Genomic DNA, 19107 nt, shown 5'->3' with positions numbered 1-19107 from the left:
TTCCTCAAATAGTCCGATTTTATTGACCGGCTGTCAAGGTCATGGCTGAGCGCCGCGCTCCGCCACGTCCCCCGAATGTCCGGCTAGCTCCTGCTCCCGCAGAGCATCAGCCTCCATCGCCGCCGATCCATCTTCATGTTGACTTGGATTCTCGCTCGAGAAGTAGCTATGAGGACTCGTCCACTAACGAGGAGGAAGATGACGACCAGCCGAGATGGAGGAGATCATCGGAAAGGCAGCCGGTGGCGGCAGCAGGCGCCGTAGGGAGGTCCTCTCACCGTAGCTCCGCGGCGGGACCCGGAAGTCAGAACCTCGCACCTGGAGCCGGACCCGAAACACATTCACCGAACCTATCACGACTTCGTAGTGCTATCCAAAACTTTACTTCGCAGTGGTTCTTAGTGCCACAGGGAGCGGGCATCACCTCGGTGGTTCTTTTCCAGTTTGAGGAGCGCTTCGATGGCCTCGACATCGTCGCGTACATATTCTGGGCCCTGACCATCATCTGCCTCATTACCTTCATCCTCCTCTACGCCCTCCGCGTGTTCATGTTCCCGCGGCATGTCGGCAAGCTGCTCGTAAGCAACCCGGGCGAGCTCGCATGCATATCCAGCGCATCCATCGCCTTCACCTCGGTCAACCAGATGCTTTCGCTCGTGAACCCCAGCGGCGGTCCCAGGTGGGCTTCGGTCACGGCCGGGCTCTGGTGGTTCAACGTGAGCCTGGCCGTAGGCTCGACGCTCTTCATCCCGTACGCCTTTGCCCGCATCCAGCACTCCCCGTCCCCCGGGGTCGCGAAGCTCTCGCCCGCCACGCAGCTGCCCATGATCGCCGCCATCACGCTGGCGGCCGGCGGCGGCGTCGTCTCGTCGGGCACCGGACAGCCCGCGCACGCGCAGACCCCGATCATCTTTGTCTCGTACCTGTCGCTCGCCATGGCCCTGCCGCTCATCATGGCCTTTACCGCCATCTACCTCGTCCGCCTGCTCGACGGCTCCATGCCGGAGCGGAACAAGGTCTACCAGGACATGATACTGGCGGGGCCTTGGGGCCAGGCCAGCTTCGCCATGCAGGTGCTCGGCCGCGCGCTGGTCAACAACGCGCCCGCCATCGCCGCGCAGATCGCCGGCGAGCTGGTCACGGAGAACTCCATCAGGATGCTGGGGTACAGCAGCATGTTTATCGGGTTTTTCAGCTGGGGCCACGCCACTTTCTGGTGGGCGTTTGCCATCTTGAGCGTGCTACAGAGCCAGATCGAGGCCTGGGGGATGAGGAAGCGGAGGTGGCTCCTGGGCCATGGCGAGGAGAAGGAGACGTACACGCTGGCCGTGTGGGCCTTGGTGTTTCCATGGGTGAGTACATTCTGCTCCTTTTTTTTTTTTTTTTTTTTTTTTTTTTTTTTTTTTTTTTTTTTTTTTTTTTCCATCACTGAGATACTTCCAGACTGACCCGCCACAATTGCAATTCATGCAGGGAACATATACCAATGCCGCCATACAACTTGGAAAGATATTAGGCTCGCCCGCCTTTAAAATCTTCTCAACAATACTCACCTTCTGCCTCTTTTCAATTACTCTTATCAACCTCTTATTCACCGTATGGGGCCTCTGGAACGGAAGCTTGTTGGGCACTAAGCAGAAAGCAAAACAATCCGGAGGCAGCAAGATGCCAGCAACATACATATGAAAAAAAGAAAACAAATCTTATTTTTCTGCATGTATGATAATTCTTTCTCAACAGAATATAGAATAGACCCATTTTAGAGTTGCCGATTTTCCCCCTGGCGACCAGCCATGAAAAAAAAACCTCCGAAAAGCCACCCGTGTAAGTTTCTACTTCTACACCGCTATTGAAGGTGATGAAGTCACGATGTAGTTGTGAATAGGAAAAGATCTTTATAACAACAGAGTTTGCGGCACACGTTGCGCCTTATCGTAAATAAGGTTCGTCATTTGCATGTAGATCTGCCAACAGACGGTGAGATACACTTTTTAAGTCGTGCTTTTTGCATGCATAACACATGGCAATTTCGTCGTCGTCGTTGTTTTTGCCTACGATATAGCTGGTCAAATACTTAATCGATCGGAAAATCGAGAGGAGATGAGACAGAATGATATGCATGATCTTGGAGTTTACTTGGCAAACCTTTTTTAGCATGAAGTCACTGTACTGCCGGAAAGCACTATCACTACGGCAAAGATGAAACAACGACCACAATACTTTGTAACGAGTCTAGTGCGGGTAGCTCCATGATTTCCTGACGTACACCTTTGGTATCTGCATATCCTGATTCGTAGGAATCGTAGTGTATTAAAGATGTGCCCTGACTGTTGCAACTGAGGCCTTGTTTTGTTGAGAGGCTAATGAGCCGTACCTAGACTAGATACGCAGCCCTGAAGGTTATAAATGTACAGAGTTCCTGATGTGCCTTGGTTAGTTGCTTTAGTCGCACAAGATAGTGGGTGAATTAAGGTATTACCTCGGCGAGTGCCTGGAACGTTACCTTCATGTACGGCATACATATTTCCTAGGGGAACTTTGCACAGAATAGGGCAGGTGAGTAAGGTGAGGCAGGCAAGCAAAAAGTGGGAAACCTTTACGTACGTTAGATAGGGTAACGTGTGCAAACACTACTGCAAGCTAAGATAGGCTGGGCTGATCAAGTTGCAGTACACCTCAACCCTAACCCGTACCTATGCATGCCCCATGTCCCCCACTTCAACCCACCCCTGCGAGGCAAAACGCCAGAAAGCAGCTCTAGGACGACATCCCCACACATGGCATGAAAATCACTGAAAATCCACCGAACTCGTTGATTGCCCAGACGAGCAAACATACTCGCGACAAAACCCCATAATTCATACGTCCAAAAAACACAGATACCATCATAGTCGGCCGGCCAGATTTTTCAAGGCGACAAGTTTTGCCCATTCAAGCCATCTGAAGCCTTTCTCAATCAGGAAGGTGTTGCGATAAACAGAGTTCGTCGAGGCGAGGCGACAGGCGCGTGTCCGCTCCCTTTTCTCAACGGTTCTGGCGCCGTCATCCGGAAGCTCCACGAGCCGGCAGAGATACTTTGAGCCTTGCTGGAGATGGCGTTGGACACCATATACGTGGTCCGCCACGGGGTACGTACCTTACCTCGACTTTGCAAACCAAAAGACAGTTCCTAGCCCAGCCAGAGAGAGAAAGAGAGAGAGAGAGAAAGAAAGAAAGAAAAATACCCCCCAATCCCTCAAGCCACCCCCGCCCACGCAGTGCAAGTGCACTAGTCGGTTACGTTGTGCCACAAGGCAGGCAGTTGAGAGCGCTGAGGAGCCCAAGGCAGCAGGAGCCCCCCTTGGTACCGACGGGGAAATATGATCGAGTTTGTCAGCCTGTGGTAGCTCCTCAACTGTCAGCCTGCCTGTGTGTCTGGATTTGTCAGTTGGTTTTTTTTTTCTCTCTCTCTCTCGCGGTTCGTCAAGATTCAAAAGCCAGGCTTTCCTAACTCGAACGCCCTCCCCCACACCCCCCTTTCGGCTTTCGCCCCCATCTTTAGTTCCGATCGAGTTGGTCTGTAGACCCGTCAACAGGAGAGTATTTTGCAAATATCCCGTCGCCTACTGGTATTGCTGTCGACCCTGCCCTGACGGCGTACGGCGTCGACCAGGCAAAGGAGCTGGGCCGTCATCTGTTGCACCACGTGCGACCCCCGATCGAGAGGGTCTACTCGAGTCCGTTCTACCGCTGTCTGCAGACCATAGAGCCGTTCGTCAGGAGTAAGCTCGAAGAGGGGAACCAGGAAGGGCAGGTTACTGTTGGTGGTAAGGACAACGCCAACGACCTAAAGTCTGCAGTCGATCGAGTTGACGCAGCCCTAAATTCATCATCATCATCATTAACAACGCCAGCATCATCATCAGGAAGCTCCTCTGATGCCAAGGCGCTACCACTAATCAAGATCCGCGCTGAACCTGGATTGGGCGAGTGGTTTGGCACCGCGCACTTTGACCACCCAGCTCCAGCACCGGTCGAAGAGCTGTCAACCTTATTTCCTGGTATACTAGACCAAGGTTATTCGCCTGCCTTAACTCCGACCAGCCGTGGAGAGTCGATAGAGCAGCTCCACGATAGGGTAGCTCTCGCCGTGCTTGAGATAATCAAGCGCTGCGACGCAGAAGGTGTTCGTTCGGTCGTCCTGTGCACTCATGCGGCAGTCGTGATCGCGCTAGGGAGGGTCCTGACGGGACATATGCCCGCCGACATCACTGTCGATGATTTCCACGCTTACACCTGCGGCCTTAGCGTCTATCGAAGGCGGCACCAGGCTGCCCCTGTTGCTGTAGATCAGCCTTCCGTGTCGCCCGCGGCAGGGCCAGTTGCCTGGAGGGACGGGACTGGCGTTGGAGGCGGATGGGATTGTGAGCTGAATAGTGATTGCAGCTTCCTTCCCGGAGGGTGCGAACGCGGATGGTGAGCTGTCATTGCCCCTTTACCCCCTGAGACCTTCTTTTTCTTGACGAACCCTGCCCCTTGCCCAGCCTCCCCTTTTTTTTTCAGTATCCCTTTTTTCAGTAACGCCTTGTCCTGAGTCAACATCACCTGACCAAAACCTCTGGGTGCATCCTTTGAGACCATTCCATTGTTTTTTGCTAACCATTGTTTAGGAAATTCTCTGGAGATGAATCCTTTGGAGGGATCAACCAAAGCAATGTTGACGCGGACAAGCGCACGACTCGTTTGTAGTACTTTACTATCTCGTTTTGTCTCCGTCTTCTTGCACTACGGCATAAACCGCGAGTGTGAGACATTCGGCTGCTGCAAGGAGAGAATAAACTCTCTTGGCACCACTTTCGGCCTCAGCAGGACTTGCCTTGAGCAAAACCCTGCGGCCCAATCTCGGGTTTGTCCTTTTTTTTTCTTCTTTTTTTTGATCTCGTGGCCACTGAGGAGCAGCTTTTTGATTTCTCGAGTCTGTCCCTACTCTCAGTTGCACATGTCCCGCGACACTCTTGGCATTTTGGGCTGCTGAGTTATCCCTTGCAGAAACGCAGCAGTACGCCTCTTTCACTTTGACCAGGATCACCCGATCTCCACCTTGACGAATGAACATGGCTCTGTCCAATACTGCACCTTTCTATGTGCAGCCACAAGGTGCAGATCATTCGAGCTTCGGTCGGGAAATTTTTCTTTCAAAAGCTTCTCCCCCGCTGCCTGGCACATGATGACATGGCTATTAGATTGATCGTGGCCAGGAATTAGAAGCCGTCTCGTGGCGTGCCTTAATGTAGTCATTATCGGCATCTCGAGTGAGATGTACAAAAGTTTAATACTCACATCCCCACTCTACCAAATTAGGACGTCCTCCTGGGATCGCTACTAGACATGTCAGCATTTTGGGTTGGGTTGGGTTGTTTTGTTTCCCTTTGTTTTGTTTTGTTTTGATTTGCTCTTCACAGACTTTTGACTTGAGACTATTCGAGAGTCAAAAAGCAAAGTGTCATTACTGCCGGCCTAGTGAGACTGGGGTTTCATTTCTATGAAGACCGGGTCGTCTTTGCCGTGATACATATTCCCATGAGAAGTAACTACTTACGAGCCTTGGGAGTTTAGGGTTCGTCCGACGTTGCCAGGCAGGCAAGCAGTTAGACAAGCGAACAAGCAGAGCCAAGCGCGCGCCTGACTTGGAAACATCAGTTCCGATGAACCGTTCGTGTTCACACAGGGCCAAGAAAACAAGCACGCGAGAGGGGAGCCTTGGCACCTTGTAAAGTCCCCGATCGACATGCAAAAGAGCATATCGATGGGGTTTTCCATATTTTCCCATGATTTTGCCTCAACCCAGTACATGGATACACATGGGCATGAGGTCAAATTCCCGCTAGGTAAGCTAGCTTAATAGCTCGGCACCGATCAACGGCACGTACGGACGTTGAACCTGTCGTGGCAACGGCCACTGGACTCCTCTCAAGACGCAATTGGGCGTGCCGCCGTCCAAAGTCAAAATTGGCAGCTCCTGCATCTGCTGTTGCGCCTGGCAGCAATTGTTAACCCTGCTCACTAAGCTGCTAAAAAAAAGAGACAAGAGGTTCTTCTGCCGATGCAAGCGTGCGAGCTAGAGGATGTAGGTTTGGGCTAGCAGAGGAAGACTGGTCGAACTGTTATCCCGCGATCGTACTAGCGACGGGCAAGGCTCCACAGGCCATGCCATTTGGGGGACTATTCGAAAGAATTTACCAATTTTCAAACGAGGCCATTGGCTGCGGGTGGGGAGAGACAAATGAAAAAAAAAAAAAAAAAAAAAAAAAAAAGTTCAAATGTTCGACACAAAGCTCCTCGACGCTATGCTCCGTTAGCGGGTTCGGGGCCACAGACGAGGCTGCCGAGTCTAGCCGTGTGCGCCACTACGGCAAGCCTCAGCGTGAGCCAAGAGGCGGCATGCCTGTCAGTCGAGTAACCTCTTTCTGTGTTGCAGTCACAAGCTGCCCCTCGAACCGGGGCCAGCTCCGTATGCTTGCAATGTTTGGGAGCTGTCTTTTGCAGCGTCCGGGGGGCTTCACTGGCCAGACTGACCTGACAGGTGTGGGAGGAGGGACGAGGGTGTGTGGGTAGTGATTGATTGGTCTCGAGTGAGATTGCCCAGATCAACACGGGTTGCTTTTTGATCCTGCAGACCATCTTGGTTGGCCGGTTTGTCAAAGCTTGACCTATCAAACAGGAGCCTTGAACAAAAAGGCAAGAGAGAAGAGGATGGAAAATAGCACGCCTCCCCGGGGGTGAGGGGTGTAAGACTAGCTCATGGCGTTTTCTGCCCATTGGACGCAAGGTCGAATAATTGTCTCGATTGATTTCCTTTGACGATATATGCCCCCGCTACGGCAAAGGAGAAGCAAAAAGCAAAAGCCATCATGGCTGATTTTGCGGTGCGGTGCGGTGCATATCATACATGAGGTACATACAGTGTACCCCTCGCTTCCCCGGATGCTTATGCTGAAGAAGAGAGCACCAAAGAAGCAATACAGAAAATGAACCCTCATCGCATATTTTTCCTTCTGTGATCCCTTCTTCTTTTCTCTTCTCACTTTCATCAATCCACCCCAACTCCACCCTTGTCTGCCGAAACTCCAACAAGTCAAATAAGAGAGTCCCATTGCCACGCATTTATCTTGGCTCTGTTTCGACATCCCCCCCTTTTTTTTCTATTCACTCTCTTCTTCAGTGTCTTCTCCACCACAGTCGAACAAAGGCAATTGTCTGCCTTTTGCTGCCTGTTGTGCACAAGTCACTACGCCCACCCATCTCGCCAACACCTCGCCTAATTCCCATCATGCCTTACCACTCGGTTCAGGACGATGACGTCCCGGTGGCCACGGGATTTCCGGATGAGGAGGGCTCCAAGTCGCTCCCATGCCGCAAGGAGGTCGAAGTTTACCCATGGATAAAACGATATGTCACCTGCCCAGTGGTCTCATCGCTTGCCACCAGGACCAAGAGAGATGCCGAAGAGATGGCCGCGTCGGCGCGGTCCAGTGACCCGGCGTCCTCCCCGACGGACTCTGTCAACAGGAAACGAAAAGCTGAAGAGGTCGACGAGGAAGACGCAGAGTCGAAGAGGGTTCAGACGGAAGAGGCTCTATCTTCTTCAACCTCGCGAACATCAAGCCGCTCATCGTCTGCCGAGATCTCCACCCCGGTTCACCAGCATGCAACTCTGTCCGACAACTCCATCTTCAAGGTCATCACGCTTTCGCCAGCACCTGTCAGGAAAGGATCCCGTGATGCGGTCGAACGGGACGTTGCTGCTCAGTCTCTGTTTTTGCTTTCCAACGGCGCGCTTCCCTCTCCCACGACAAAACAAGACTCCTTGGGTGAAGCGAGCTTGAAGGGTATGATAGATGTGCCATTTCGCGTCATCTGCTCTCAAATGTGTGTGTCTCACGTCTCTGACTTGCATATCAGGTTTCCCTGCAGACGTTCAGCCGCCATATCGCCAACAGCGTAAATGCACTCTGCCGTCAATCCATGAGCTCTTTGCCAAGATCCCCGATGATGGCTTTAGCAGCAGCAGCAGCGACTTCAGACCCCGCGACTGGCCAGCCTGGGACAGACGCAACAGCTCGGCGTCGCTCGCTTCGTCCACACCCCCGTCGCTATGCGCAGACTCACCGCTCTCTCAGTCCTTCTCCACCACCTTTGCAACCACGCCTCCCACGCAGTTTTCTGCTCCGCCGCCGCCGCCGAGACCTGTCAGGAGCTTCTCCGAGAGGTCCAGCCTGTCGTCGCCAGGCCTGCCGCCGCTCAACACGACCAGGTTCGCCCTCGCCATGACGCCCGAGGTCTACCAGGCCGCCAGCGCCCGCTCGTCCCGCCGCTGCTCGCCCAGTCTCGTCACCAAGCAGCCGACGATACGCAAGCGCGCCAAGCGGGGGAAGAAAGAACGGAACGGAGAGTATTCCGCCGACGAGGCGTCGCCCACGACAGCGACATCGACCATGTCATCATCGTCATTATCGAACGGTGCCGTGTCGGAGCTCGGCGGCGGCGGTCACCCTAACCAAAAGTACCCCATGGCGCACGAGCACTTTGTTATCTACGCTCGCAAGAAGCACGACAAGCGCACGACGTGGAAGGACGTGACGACGGCCTTCAATAAGGCCATCGGCCCCATCGGTCCGCAGAATCCCGGGCTGGACATGTACGTCACGCAGTCCGAGAGGTCGCTGAACCTGCCGGCGCAGCGCGAGCAGGCCGGCGTCACGAGCATGTACTACCGCACCAACAAGGTCATCCCCGTCATGGACGGGCGCGGCGGCCTCGTGTACGGCGACGACGGCGAGCCCCTCCTCGAGTGGATCCACGAGCGGGACACGAGCCGCTCCCCGCCCGGTCTGATCGAGAGGTATCCCGAGATCGTCCTCGACAGGGATTACTGGTTCGTGAGCGATGAGGATAAGAGGTGGGCTGCGCATCTGAGTGAGTACAAAGACATTTCTAAATTCCTTATTTCTTGATTTGTTCGAGACACAAGCTAACAGATTTCGTCATGCAGAGGCTATTCGTGACCAGCAGAGAAGAGAACGTGGGCTGCCCACCTGGGACGAGCAGCACACGCAGCCGGCCGGAGAGCAACCGCGGGATTATGTTCCTCGTTTATAAGAACCTTTTTGTGTTCTTTCCTTTCCACTTTCTCTCCATGTCTACATCTCATCGGCGTCTTGGCTCACTGGGTTGATTTTTTTTTTTCTTACAATGTTGTTTAATCAACCTCCCCCGATATCTCTTTTTCTTCTTTTTTTTCTTTTTTTCTACCTTTGTGCAATCTATTCCCCTAATCGTCCAGAGACGAACACCGAGCATGTTTCTTTTTGTTTCCATCTACGGCGTCCGGCGCATTGAGGTTGATTCTTGGACCAAAAACAAAAACAAAAAACTGTCCGAATTGGTATCTGGGAGGGGACGGAACATTCTCTTGAAAACAAGACACATTTTTTGCCTCATCTCTTTTTCGTCTGTTTGTAGTAGTCTTTCTTATTCCTAGTCAACCCCCGTCTAGCATTATTACTGTAGTTTTCCACCAATCTCTATTTATTCCGTCAAAGAACCAATGGAAAACATGGCTGCCAATATTTCTTGACCTTGCTTGTGTGTTTTTGGCTTTTTTTTTCTTCTTATTTTCGTCACTGCAGATACTCTTGAGATGCATATCATACCATGTTCGGGGGTGGCGAAATCACCCCCAGGACTATAGTAGGTTTGTTCACTACGCGAGAGGGAGGGGGGCGTGTCTTCGGACGTTGTGGTCGAAAAGGAAATAGGATTAAAGAGGGTTTCAAGGGTTTTTTTTTTTTTTTTTTTTTTTTTTTTTTTTTTTTTCTTTCGCGGGTCGATCTCCGGTGGCGTCCGTCGGGTTTTTTTTTCTCTTCAGTTTTCTTGATTTCTTGCACTGTCGGAACAAGCGATTTTCCTTCTTTACAACAACTTGATGACGACGGTATTTCTTGGGACGGCCCCGAATGGACCCCTAGTGCCTCCTCTTTGCGCGATAGTGCAGAAAATATGTTTCAATAATAGGCTGGGCGGGTGCAGAAAGAAGCAAGTGCGCTTGCGCATGCTTTCCAGCTCGTAACCATGCCCTCCTAAGAAGTAAAAGAAGGAAGAAAAAGCAATATCAGAATCAATCCATCCATCAATCAATTAATCAATCAAAAAAAAAAAAGAGAAACAAAAAGAACTTGGTTCCGTGGAAAATCACAAGCAGATTTTTGCGGAGAAGCTGACCAGAGAATCTCGGCCTTGATGATATGCAAAGGATCGACACTGTGTCGTCAAACCTGCCATCTCGTACCATGCCGGGAGGAACAAACGACAACGTACAGAATGCGCTAGTTTGCTTGGTCGATTGTTGCGGTGCAGTGATCATCTTTTTGAATTACAGTAACCCATCTCCATACAAAAAAAAAAAAAAAAAAATGCTATACAAAAACCTCGCTATGCATTTATTATATAGTACACACTAATAATCGACATCGCGCCCTTCGAGGCGCCGCTGTTGGATCGACAAGGAAGAACCGAACAACCGAGAACCCGAATAGAATTCAGGGGTCCAAGGAGCTGTATGAACATGACGCAAGGCTACATGTTTTATCCCTCACTCCGTCAAGAGAAACATCGCCATGAACCCCCTGGAGTGAAACGATGAAACACAACTGAAAACGGGCGAGCGTTGCTTTTCTTTTTGCTTGTTGAGTCTTGGCCGCCCTAGTAAAGCTGAGGAAGATTCTGTGGACGGCCGATCGTAATTTTGAAACGGCCCGGCACGCCGCCGTCTTCGTCGTCGTCTTCGCTGTCCGATCCAGAACCTCCGTCGAACTCAGACATACCCATTTGATACAGGTACGCGTCGCGATCGAACTCGTCACCCGAAGCCACCTCGTCATCCGGATAGTCTGCCGTGTAGTAATTTTCCGCTGCTCGCATGTTTAGGCTTAGCCTCATATTCTGATATGTGTTGATGCCCATATTGGACAGTGCTCCAAAATGATGTATCCATCTAAACAACGGGCAGAAAAAAAAAACATACCGTTCTCATCCTCGTCATCCTCATACTCCTCCTCGCTGTCGCTCTCCTCGCCATAGAAATAGTCAATATCAGGCTCATTATCTAACACCAGCAGACCGACTTGATCAGGTGTCGCCTCGGTCGTGATGCTGTCGGCAGCGACGCGGACATATGTGTCGATTATGTAGTCCCCGTCGTCGTCCTCAGTGTCACTTGCGTCGTCCACGTCCATGCTCATTTGCGCTTCAGCCTCTGCGGCGGCGGCAGCAGCAGCCGCCGCGGCCGCCTCCTCTGGGTGACGCTCCGCATAGCGTTTGGCAGGAGCCTGCGGCTTAAATCTCCTAGGCGAGGGGGATGCAGTCGACATGGGTGCATTGCTGTTGTTCTTGACTGGTGTCTGCCTCGCAGAGTTCGACATTGGTGCCGCCGCCTCGTCCCGCTCCTTGATCTTCTCCAGGTCCCTTGCTATCAGCTCCAGAGTATAATCGTTCATCTCTCGTGCAAGCTGATCCATGTCCGTGTCCCAACGGTTCACGAAAGAGTCTGGCAGCCTAGGGCCGGACGGTCTAGACACGGCGGATCGCTTGGACGGCATTTTCAGCTTCCTGCGTTCCTCCGTCTTGGCCTCTGCCGATGCACCATCACTCTCCAGCGCCTTTTGGCCGTCTGCCACGGGCATCTTTTGTGGTGTCTTCTGTGCTGGGTGCGTTGCTGTGAGTGGTGTCTTTGGTTCACCGGTCCGCTTCCGCTTGCTGCTCCTCTCCACAAACGTCGCGGGGCCCAGGCCCTTGGACGTACCCGAGGATTTTGTGACCCGCGAATTCATCGAGGACTGCCTCTCAGCCATGTGCCTACGGGAAAGGTGAAACCTGCGCGGCTCGATCATCACCCTCGAGGCCACGCTGGCCGGGACCGTGGGCAGCGCCTGCGTCATACCGCCCGGCGCGGCATCCCTCGCCGCGCGGAGGGCTCCCGGGCTCGGGTCGACACCGCGACCTGGACTTCCGGCGCCGGCGCCGGCGTGGCGCAGTTGCGTCTTTTGAGGTGTCGTTGGCTTGCCTGCGGCACCATCTCCGATGGCTGTGGCGTGTGACCGCTTGACTGCATCTAGCGGTAGGTTCTCATCACCAGGTCTAGTGGCCGTGATGGTCGGCGCGCGAGACGACACCTGGTCCCTCGGCTGGCCGACGGCGCCATTCACTGCTGTTGCTGCTGCTCCTAGAGCGGCTTCGGGATCGCGTCGCTGGTAGAGAAAGGCGCCGCTGCGGTGCCGCTTCGTGCTTTGTTCGATGCCTTCAAACGCTGCCGTCAGTACGATGCAGTAGAGCTTCCCGACCACGGGAGGGACTTTGACGTTGCCACGAACGTAGGAAAGTGACTGGCCCATCGTCGTTTCTCTTGCGCTTAACTTGGATTATCTGCGGCGGGACAGACATCGTGAGGGAGGGAAGAGGAGATCGGGATCGGAGATGCTTTTGCTCGGAGGGTTGGAATTGATAGAGATGCCTGCAAAAAGATGATAACTCGGCGCGTGGCTCGCGGTTCTGGAATTCGCGTCTTGTTTTGATTTGTGATGATGGGGAATGTTGATGCTTCTGGCAAATTTGCTATGATCAAATCAAATTGCCTTACTTTTCTCGGTGGCGGGCAAGTAAACACAATTAATTAATCAGAGGACGTCACCGACATGTCTGCAATCACCAGAGACCCCTTTTTTACCGCCCACGGCAGAAACAAAGTCAGATTTGCGGCACCACCCCACATGTTCTATCTACCTTAAGCTTCGACCAAACTGCAACCTTTACTACTACTGCTCTTCATGCATGCATGTGATTGTATCGCAACCTGGATAAAACCATACAACAGGCTTTCTTTGTGATCATTTGATTCTTCTCTAAAACAAATATAGTAGTGATACATATGTCTACAGGTCTTGGTGTCCCCACCCTCCTTTTCTAAACTGTTGATACATTAATGTGAACAAGTGCCCACAAAAAAAAAAAAGAAAAAGAAAAGAAAACCAAGAAGCTTTTTTTACATTTTATACATTTTAGACCAAAGCCTGTCCCATGAACATACTCTCCTTCACTTCCGCAACAATGTCCTTGCGGTCATCGTTACCTACAAGCACAATACCACGTCCGCGACGGCCCATACGACCGGCGCGGCCGAGGCGGTGAATAAAATCGATGGTGGTGTGCGGTACATCGTAGAGAACGACATGGCGCACCGCCAGCGTGTCGATTCCCCTCGATGCCAAATCAGTGGCCACAATGACCTTGGTGTTGGGTAGTGTGCGGCTGCTCCGAGGGCTGCCGGTGACTCCGCCCTCAGGGGTAGGAATGGTCATGCTTTCGTTCGAAGTGAAAGAGGCAAGCATTTCGGACTGGCGCTCCTCCGAGGTGTCACGGTGCAGCGCGACGGCGTCGATGCCCTTGGACTTCAGATACTCGGCCACCTCTTGCGTCTTTTCGCGCTCGTTGACAAAGACCATAATGCGGCGGACTTCGACCTGGCCTTTGACCGGACCTTCGTGACGACCAGCTTCCTTGCCTATGGACCAAATGGCATCGGCACATGCAATGTTCTTGTTGCCGCGGTACGGGTCACGTGCTACGTCGATGACGCCGAGTTGAACGCGACGGGGGATGGCGTGCAGGTTAGGTGTGGTGATTCGCCGCATATTGGGGAAGCGAGAGGCCAGGTAGTTGTCCAGGCGCCGTGGGATCGTCGCGGAACAGAGCACGAGTTGGCGGACAGACGGCAGGGCGCGATCGATAATTGGCGTCGTGACTTCGCTGAAGCTGCGGTCAAGCAGCGAGTCTGCCTCATCGATCACGAGATGCGAGACACGAGAAAGGATGTTTGGGTGTGACTCTGCAATGGAGGCGAGGAGATGCGGCGTCGAAATGAGAATATCGATGCCTGCCGGGGAGAAAACGTCGTTCTCTATCACCGTGGCTGACATGTTGGCCGAGATCATACGCGTGCGCGCCTTTGCGACGTGTGATATAGATTTGGCGACGCGGCCAACCTGGTCGACGAGCTCGGCCGTCGGCACCAGAATCACAACGCGGGGCCGGGACATGGTGGGATGAGGTTCCGGGCGGGTCTTGATCTTGGACCCAGGGTTCTTGGCCAGCAGCGCTCGTTCCTCAGCACGTCGCTGGTTGTACGCAATTATGTCGGGGTCACTAGTCTCGGCTTCTTTGAGCGCGTTAAAGGCCGGGATGAGGTAGGCCAGCGTCTTTCCAGAGCCTGTCTCAGCAGCGAGCAAAAACTCCTCACGGGGCGGAGGAGGGGCATCAGGAGAAGTGGCATCGCTACTAGAGCCGGTCGGCTTTGATTTTGTCCTCCAGCGTGCGCGAGCACCCGTGGTCTGGCCCAGAAGAGCAGGTATGGCCAGACGCTGCACGGGAGTTGGTTTGATATCGACCATTCCCTTCAAGGCTTCGTTGAGCACAGCATCCTTGACCTGTGGAAGCAAATCGAACTGATCGAAGGAATCGACCTCCTGCATCTTGGCCTTGATGGTTGTCCTGTGTCCGTAGCCAATGTTGGCCAAGCTGCGCTGCATATTGAGTGCCTTGAAGCCCTTGCCGTCGCGGCCCAGTTTCTTGCCTCCTTCCTTGCCGTGCTTGCTACTCCTGTTGTTGTCTCTTGCCAGTTTCGACCTCGTCTCGGGGTCAAAGTTGACGACTGTGCGATTCATTCCAGCAAACGGGCCATCAACCCGCCGTCTGGGCTTCTTGTCACCATCTCTAGCTGTTGAGCGGCCGACGCGGTCGGAGAGGACCATGCGGGACGGCGCCCGCTCTCGGCGCGTAGATTGTCGCGTATTACTCGTGGAGAAGGAAAGCAAAGACTGCAGTTGTGTTGTAGAGCTTCGCATAGCGGTAGAGAGGTGTGGTCTGTGGGCTGCAGCTCTGGGAGCCGCGCCGGCATTGCCTGATATGCGGCATGCCAGGCATACGGAGCCCAGGGAAGATCTGAGCATGGCAGAAGCCGTGTCTCTGGGGCGCGGCTGCCGCTGAGCCTGCTATCGAGGAAAGACCGATTAATCTCGAACAAAAAAAAAAAAAAAAAAAACTCTATAGGCGTCGGCGACCGTTCGTTGTGTGATGGGCAGGCTTGATGCGTAAAGCTGCGCCTAGATGGGATGCATTCATTAAATTTCTAGACTACAGTGGCAAGCTTCTCACGAAAGCTCGTTCGCAAAATTATTTCTCATGGCCCCATTGTTTTCACCGGAAGTGGATGCCGACGACCTTTCCGGGATTGGGCTCCAATGGCGGCCCGCTGTAGCTCAAGGATCCCCGCATGGGGACTGGAGGGTGAGTGGGGCGGTGTTGCATCTACTATGGTATTCCCCCTGCATTTCCATCTTTGACTGAGCTCTGGGAGGAGCTTTCAGGTTTCTTTCCAGTTGAGCTGGTTCGTTTTATCTGCGGAACGGAATTCGTTTTGGTGATTGACGATCTCGGCTCCTCCCCATGTTCAAATTGAACTAGTGCATGACTTTGTCTTGCTACTCATTACTCGCAGCCTCAAAATTGACCTAGGCAATGCCGACATGCTCAACTAGAACAAGCACAGCAGATCTCCAAGACATAAACGCTAGAGATTGGCTGCCTCACCTCAGTTGGGTTAGGTGCTGTAACTGTCAGTAATCACTCCGTACTTCAACTTTGTCTTGCTTGTTTAGGTCATGCAATTCGTAACTGGATCGACCAGGCTATCGGCGCGTTAGGGGCATCCACAACGTCTCATTCGACAAAAGCCAGACTCGGGCTAAACGCGTTGGATGACATCAGACCACCATGAGAAAGCAGACGATGGTTGCCTCGAAGCTTTTGGGGGGGCTGAGGGGTAGCTCAAGGTGGCGGTGGATGTCAATGCCGACATGCGGTGACAGCCCATGTTCCTTCCTGACGTTCTAGCAGTAGTCTAGTCTAGGGGCTGTGTCCATTCATTTCCATTGTCAAACCGCTTTGTTCTTTCCCATGGTGAAGTGAATTGAATGTCTTTGAAATTTGTGGGCCAGATCACCTTGTGGCCGCTGACGACGAGCTCGAAACGACAGCCGACTGAATGACATGTTACAAGATACAGCAAGAAGTTTGCATTACCTAAGGTACCTTGTCTGTGCCCAAAATAGCATTCATCATGGAAGGTACTCATAGCTACATATTACAGTACCGACAACTTTACCATACTTTACCTTGCCGACTTCATATAACTACTCGTCAATTATACGCAGGACGCCTTCGGCTTTTTATCACTCTTTGCCCAACCCATTATTAACGGATCGAGCCCAACCAACTGAATCGTCCCTTTAGGCTGCCATCCATGCGCTCTTTCCGTTTCCGTCTGCAGCTCTATATCAGATGATCCCCAGCCCACGCTAAATCGAATCTAAATCCCCTCAATTGACACCACCAGAAGAAGAGGCGTCCAACCTAATGGTAGTTCTAGATCTTGATCCTAGACTGGATTGATTGACAGCCTACCTGCCTGCATTGTCGCGAATCACACGTGTTCCCCCTCACACGTCACTCGTGCCGCCTCTCTTGCTCCCAAAATCCCTAAAAATTCGTTTTCTTTACGTTATTCAACGACTTGCTTTTCTGTTTTCCCGTCTGTTCTCCACACGATTGACCGCTTCTAGAAAACCCTTGCATCTTTTGTAGCTTGGGCCTGTCTTTTGCATCAACAATAAATCTCCCAAGGCCCCCAAAGCTACCGACCTTACTCTGAAGCTGTTCGGCACAATGACACCAGCCAAGGTTCCTGTTATCATTACATTCAGCAAAGACGGTGTTCAACCACCCCTGTACATAGCAGGTACATATTCAGACCCTCCGTGGCAACTCGAGGAAATGGAGGTCTCTGTCGGTGAAGATGGCAAGCATCTATTCAAGAAACGACTTCTCTCCAGTCCAGGCGCAGAGATTCATTACAAGTTCAAAATGGCCCATGGAGATTGGTTTCTAGATGACAAGTCGGAGTCCGGTGCGTCATCTCTCTAAGCCACGAGGAATGGTGTACAAGACATGCCACTAACAAGGTCTACACAGTTGTCGATTATAAGGGCTTTCGCAACAACTCCCTCAATGTCCCACGAGTACCCACCATCACCCAGCAGTCGCCGTCTTCAGCTACACCTAAGAGATCGTCCGACGGCGTTGGCCATGGTGCATCTTCGGACTGGCTCAACGTCGATCCCTTCGTAAGGAGGTCCAAAGGCAAGTCAAACAGCCAGGACTGGGACGCACCACAGGACCGCATCCCATTATTTGCACACGAGTGCCTTGTGCCAGATGATCAGAGCCTTGCGAGCGGAAGCGGCGTCTACTCGCACACAAGCCCGCGCCAAACTTCGCAGGTCGGTTTCGACCACGAGCCGGACACGTACGAATTGGCAGATCCGGCCCTGGAGAAGTTCCCATCGCGCCTTGACGAGATTAGCGAGCTCATCCACAAGGTCGAGGAGGACTTGGAGGAAGACGAGACCGAGATAGAGGGCGTGCCCCCGTCTGCCGTCCTCGGCCTGCCAAGAAGTAGGACCAATGATATCGTCGGCGAGTTTGTGAGCGGATCACCCGCCGCTGGCCCCGTCACTACTCGCTCGTCACGGCGATTGGATACGATTCCCAGAAGCTCGGGTCACTCCGACGTATCCGTTTCCCTGCTCTCAATTGCTGAGGGTGTCGAAGAGGATGGGGAAGAGAGGCTGACAAGTCCAGTGGTCCTCCCACCCAGCCCTGGATGGCGAGCAAAAGGTCACGGTCTACATCCCTGGAGCGAGGATGATGAAGCGGTCGTCATGAGTGACCCCACCGGCAGAGGCCCTAACCGCGGTGCCCGTAAGACTTTCTTCCCTGACGGCACCCTCCCGAGCCCTGGGATGGGTGAGAGTGCAGCCTCGCCCTGCCTCGACTCGACAGAGGTCAAGATTCTAGCGAGTGCCAAAGCCGCATCCGATGGGGCCAGCAGCAGCCACAATGCCGCTTTGAGTCAGCGCGTACAACAACATGTCGCAGCGGCAGAGACGGCTTAGGTGGGCGCTTCATCGCAGGCTGGCGCCGAGATAGGCAAACTGACCCGGCGAATGAAGAGGGGTGTGCTTGGCGCTGAGCAGACCACCGTCGAGACGATTATTGCAGTGACGGGTGCTGCAATGGATATGGCCAGGGAGGGCCATTGGCTCCTTGCTATCTTGCTCATGATCATTGAGCTTATTGACGCGTGTCTTTCGCGCATACTCGGAGCATGGTGGAGGAGGAAGTAAAGCAAAATCAGGCCTCTTTCTATCATTTTTATTCTGTAGGGATTGAAAACGCCCCAATCAACTGGGCATTTTTAGCATGTGATGCAAAGCTATAAGGTCACGACTCTGGCATGTGCCTGAATCCGTCAAAGTTTCACTGGATAATGCAGATGTTTCATCTAGTGTGGTTCATCAAGAAGGGTATCGGGCATTGTTTGTGTCACTTTGGTATTGGCTGTTGAATTCACACGTGATGGACGGCTCTTGTAGTAAAAGGGGGCGTGACTATCACGAAGAACTTGACTAATTTAGTACCTAGACAGCATTTCTGGGGTACCGAGTCTGTATAAGAGTATCAATACGAATCGATCAAGTTTGATCGGCAGCTACATCGGGACATCCACGTTGGGTTAACGCATCCACAGTCTCCTGTTCTTGATTGCAATGGTTCATTGGGATGTCTCCGACTCTAAACCATTCTCTCTCTCTCTGTCTCTCTACTAAGTATACATACATAGACCCCAAAATACGCCACTGGTATAGCTATCAAGAATGGTGGACTGGTTCGGGGTGATTATAATATAAAATAACTAGTTGCCCATTCAAGACGTATACAAGGTATGCAGCTCCAAGCGCTATATGCCCGAGGGTAAAAAAAAGCTGACATAGCTAAAGAATTCTATCCAACATGACATGTGAAAAGTAAAATATATCCCCAGGAAATCCCATATCCTTGTGAGGGGAGTAATAAAAACGATAAACCACCACAAATAGGTATACGTTGGCAAAAAACATT

General features: G+C 52.6%; 5 protein-coding genes across 5 annotated transcripts; 3 read left to right on the top strand and 2 right to left on the bottom strand.

The window, feature by feature from the left end:
• Positions 1–41: 41 nt before the first annotated feature.
• PpBr36_03490 (uncharacterized protein) lies at positions 42–4728 on the top strand (the record flags this gene model as incomplete). Its single annotated transcript, XM_029890662.1, has 3 exons — positions 42–1352; positions 3542–4455; positions 4650–4728. The coding sequence occupies 3 exons, from the start codon at positions 42–44 to the stop codon at positions 4726–4728; spliced, it is 2304 nt and encodes a 767-aa protein (XP_029753860.1).
• A 2581-nt stretch (positions 4729–7309) lies between these two features.
• Positions 7310–9138, top strand: PpBr36_03489 (uncharacterized protein; the record flags this gene model as incomplete). The annotated part of the gene is made up of 3 exons (XM_029890661.1): positions 7310–7868; positions 7942–8955; positions 9032–9138. 3 exons carry the CDS (start codon positions 7310–7312, stop codon positions 9136–9138), a joined length of 1680 nt encoding a protein of 559 aa, XP_029753001.1.
• A 1602-nt stretch (positions 9139–10740) lies between these two features.
• On the bottom strand, positions 10741–12428 carry PpBr36_03488 (uncharacterized protein; the record flags this gene model as incomplete). The annotated part of the gene is made up of 2 exons (XM_029890660.1): positions 10741–10949; positions 11063–12428. 2 exons carry the CDS (start codon positions 12426–12428, stop codon positions 10741–10743), a joined length of 1575 nt encoding a protein of 524 aa, XP_029753002.1.
• Positions 12429–13091: 663 nt separating this feature from the next.
• Positions 13092–15038, bottom strand: PpBr36_03487 (uncharacterized protein; the record flags this gene model as incomplete). Its single annotated transcript, XM_029890659.1, has 1 exon — positions 13092–15038. The coding sequence occupies one exon, from the start codon at positions 15036–15038 to the stop codon at positions 13092–13094; it is 1947 nt and encodes a 648-aa protein (XP_029753003.1).
• A 1774-nt stretch (positions 15039–16812) lies between these two features.
• PpBr36_03486 (uncharacterized protein) lies at positions 16813–18101 on the top strand (the record flags this gene model as incomplete). The annotated part of the gene is made up of 2 exons (XM_029890658.1): positions 16813–17053; positions 17119–18101. 2 exons carry the CDS (start codon positions 16813–16815, stop codon positions 18099–18101), a joined length of 1224 nt encoding a protein of 407 aa, XP_029753004.1.
• Between the last annotated feature and the right edge of the window lie 1006 nt (positions 18102–19107).

The sequence above is a fragment of the Pyricularia pennisetigena genome, chromosome 3 (genome assembly GCF_004337985.1).
Source record: "Pyricularia pennisetigena strain Br36 chromosome 3, whole genome shotgun sequence".
Lineage (NCBI taxonomy): Eukaryota > Fungi > Ascomycota > Sordariomycetes > Magnaporthales > Pyriculariaceae > Pyricularia > Pyricularia pennisetigena.
Note: the sequence above shows the minus strand (reverse complement) of the source record. Positions and strands in the feature narration are given on the sequence as shown.